The sequence below is a fragment of the Arachis ipaensis genome, chromosome B10 (assembly GCF_000816755.2).
Source record: "Arachis ipaensis cultivar K30076 chromosome B10, Araip1.1, whole genome shotgun sequence".
Lineage (NCBI taxonomy): Eukaryota > Viridiplantae > Streptophyta > Magnoliopsida > Fabales > Fabaceae > Arachis > Arachis ipaensis.
This window is the reverse complement of record NC_029794.2, coordinates 123,424,681-123,428,605: the sequence shown is the minus strand read 5'-3', so window position 1 is coordinate 123,428,605 and position 3,925 is coordinate 123,424,681. Positions and strand designations below refer to the sequence as shown.

Genomic DNA, 3,925 nt, shown 5'->3' with positions numbered 1-3,925 from the left:
CGTTACCGGATTGAAAGAACAACGTAGACATTATCACCGCCATCGTTGACTCTCCACTAAAAATTTATTACACTTTTATTCCAAGGTTAAGTTCCTTGGATCTAGCACCGCCGACCCTTCACTTTCGAATCTCATAGTGTGTTCAACAAAACCACCTCACTGAATGAAAATAATAATAATAATAAATTTTGTTTCTAAAAAAAATAAAATAATAAATAAAAATAAAATAAAATTTAATAGACATTACATCAAAATTAAATTTAAAAAATAAATAGAATATTTTTTCTGCATCCAACTCAAGCCATCTATGAGCTTCATATACAAGTGTGTGCCGCTATTTAACACTTGTTATATCCCACATTCCAATCTTAATTTCTTCCTCCACTTTTAACTCTCCATTCATTCCAAATTTCCAATCTTCATTTTTCCAAACATGCCACAAGAACAAGCACCCCAAAATGAAACTCAAACTCATGATGAGAGCTATGTCATAGGCTATGCTTTGGAACCAAAGAAAATCCAGAACTTGATACGACCCTCTCTAATTGACCACGCAAAAAAACAAGGCATCCATCTCATTCCAATCGACATCAACAAGCCCTTGATCCAACAACACCCTCATCTTCGTTTCCATTGCATCATTCAAAAGCTCCAACCCAAACATTGGAACAACCTTAACTTTCACGAATACCTGTCTAAACATGGCGCCAACACCACCACCACCACCATCATCATTGATCCCCCACACCTCGTTCAAAAACTCCAAAACCGCGTTTCAATGCTTGATTCCGCGTCCCAGTTGCCACTTTCGCTCCAAAACGCCACCGTTGGTGTTCCGTACCAAGTGGTCGTTGATGATGAGAAGAAAACTAAGAACTCAGTGGAGGAAATGGTAATGGGTTCGAATTTGAGGTTCCCAGTTATTGCAAAGCCATTGTATGCTGATGGAACCATGAAATCTCACGAGCTTTGCTTGGTTTTCGACGCCCAAGGGCTCCGAGAAACGTTGAACAAGAACGCCGCCGGCGGCGCCGCCACCCCGGTGGTGCTTCAAGAGTTCGTGAACCATGGCGGCGTTGTGTTCAAGGTTTATGTTGCTGGGGAACATGTAAGGTGCGTTAAGAGAACGTCCTTGCCTAACATACCAGAAGATAAGGCCAAGGCGGGTACCCTCAAATTCTCTCAGATATCAAACTTCACCATTCAAGATAACAATGGTAATAATTGACGTATTTGTTTCTTGCAGTGACTTAAAGTTTACGGTTGAAAATCGTTAAATAATAATTTAATCAAATATGTTACGTTATTTAACAAATATCAATTTTTTATTTTTCATAAACACAACTATAGATTTGACAAGATTTTTGGTTATAAAACGACTTATCCGAAGAAATCGAACGATTAGATAAAAAGATAAGAATGATTATATTTCTAACAATACAATGCTGATATGTGTATTCTTTTGTATTAAAGTAGGGGATGGTGCTAATCATTTGAGCAATATTGAGAGAGCTGAAATGCCAGAAGAGAGTTTGATAAAGGAGTTGGCAAGAGCTTTGAGGGAAAGAACAGGGCTTAACCTGTTCAATATTGATGTGATTAGAGATGCCAAGGATTGCACGAGGTACCTTGTAATTGATATCAACTATTTTCCTGGTTATGCAAAGCTGCCATGTTATGAGTCCTTTATCACTGATTTCTTGTTGGATTGTGTGCGTAATAAGGCTGCGGTTGTGTGTGTGTGAGAAGAATTAGGAAGTGAATGAAGGAATGAATGTTGTTGTGGTCTTCTACTTTTGCTTTTACAGACCGTGTGGACCATACCTTGATGGTTAAACGCTGTAGCTTCTTTTGTGTTGTCTTGTGTTTCTAGCGTTGCTTAGTTTTGGAACTTTCTTTTGGCGTTTCAGATTTTTTTGGTTTGTCTTTGTCATAATTGATGTCTTTTTCAAGAATAATTGTTAATTGACCCTTGTTTAGGTGACTATGTTCTAGACATATGAGAGACAAAAACATCATCGTAAGTGCAGAGATTTATGCTCGCAAAATAGCAACCGTTGAAATGAATTCCCCACTTTGGGATGCACCTTTTTCCGGAAGCATATAATTATTTTTTTAGTAAGAAAGATTCGAACTCGCAATCTCTTAAGTGAGTATAGGGAGATTAAGGACCGTTTGGGAAGTTTCTAAAGTAATTTTTTTGAGCTTTTGACTTATGAAAAGTAGTAGTATTAATGTCTAGTACAATTTTTAAAACCAAATTGCAGCTTTCTAAAAAACTATTTAGAAGCTTATAGAGAAGTTAAAAAAAATGACTTCTCTCATAATGCCACTACTTTTTATCACATTTCTATAAAATATGTACTTTTAAAATTAAAAACTCAAATACAAAATAACTTATTTATAAGTTACTTTTAATATAATCATTTATTGTTTAAGTTATTTTTTAAAAGTAATTTAATTATTTTTTCAAACTAGACCTAAACCATTTGAATTATAACTCATTAGCATCACATGCCTTTCTTGTCTAGTTATATTTGTATATAACGAATAAGTTATTGAACTAAAGAGATGATTGAACAGGGCAATTGCCAACGCGACATTTTTTTTTGGTTGAATTATAATCCCATTTAATAAGATATTAGAAATTATTTTAACCAAAACTAGTTGTCTTGTTCAGTCTCATTTGATAGTAATCTTGCTCTATTTTCTTGTAAGCATACTGCATTTTTCATACACACACCGCTCAGCATTTTTTTTTCCCTTCTTTTTTTCTTTAAGAGAGGAAAACAGTATAACCGGAAAGTGTCAAAATGTGGTGCTATGCTGTAATTACTGTGTAGCTCTACTTTATTTTATAATACCTACTTAAACGAAGATGCCAAAAACAATTTTCATAAAACAATTTTGTTTAAAAATATTACTTATTTATTTAACAACACTTTAAATAAACATAACACTTTTATAACATTAAAATTTAATCCTACAATCCATCATCTGAAGGTCAAAAAAATATTCACATTAAGATAATTATAGTCTTTATTAGAGTATCCACTTTATTCTATTGCGTACAAACCATGCAGATAACATACATACCCATCAACAGAGGTATTTACCTTGGCGTTATTTCTTATAAATATAATACAATCTAGCTGTGGCTAGCTCTAACCAAGATTATCTCCTATCTTCTTGTACAAGTAACTCATTGATTTGATACCATCAAGAAATCACACTAATGATGGATTCCATCATCATTCATAATTCTAGAGTCTAGACAATGAAGAAACAGAGAAACTAGCAGATTTATCTCAAGTTGAGGCCTTTCCGCTACCATTTGCGGAAGCACGCCTTGATTCATAATCTTTAACAGCTGCTTTTATGGCATCCTCCGCAAGCATGCTGCAGTGAAGCTTGACTGGTGGAAGTGAAAGATGCTTTGCAATTTCACTGTAGACAATAACCATAAGTCGGGTCAAAAGACTCCAAACCACAATCCCAAACTAACAATCATGAAAGCATGACCATGTTAAAAATCAGAACTAATCTCCTGAAGATGGTAAATTATCCATCAGACCAAAAGGTTCAAAACACTAATCAGCAAAAGATGCACATATTCTTACGCAGCCATTAGACTCACCAAGGATCCTCTTCTGAAGCTAGCAATTCAACCATCAAACCACCAAAAAATATTATGATGCATTTGACCAATGTTGTCTTCAGCATTAAACAAGCAAAAACTCATTTTCTATGGAATTTATCTTGCTATTATACCAATTTTCAGAAAAAAATGTTTATCATACGGGACCAAAACCACATAAATTTGCCATGACCAATAACTTTCTTCATACTTTGGAATAACATACCCCTTCAACAAAAATGAAGAGACTAAAAAAAGTCTCGATGATGAACATAATACTTCATTTTA

The 3,925-nt window shown here is 34.5% G+C and overlaps 1 protein-coding gene across 2 annotated transcripts; it reads left to right on the top strand.

Moving 5' to 3' along the window:
• Positions 284-2,095, top strand: LOC107624436 (inositol-tetrakisphosphate 1-kinase 1-like). Of its 2 annotated transcripts, none has more exons than XM_016326929.2 (2): positions 284-1,217; positions 1,474-2,095. In XM_016326929.2, the coding sequence occupies exons 1-2, from the start codon at positions 434-436 to the stop codon at positions 1,743-1,745; spliced, it is 1,056 nt and encodes a 351-aa protein (XP_016182415.1). In that variant the 5' UTR covers positions 284-433; the 3' UTR covers positions 1,746-2,095. The 2 variants fall into 2 exon arrangements, with proteins under 2 accessions (XP_016182415.1, XP_016182416.1); XM_016326930.2 differs by having other exon boundaries at positions 289-1,217; positions 1,477-2,095.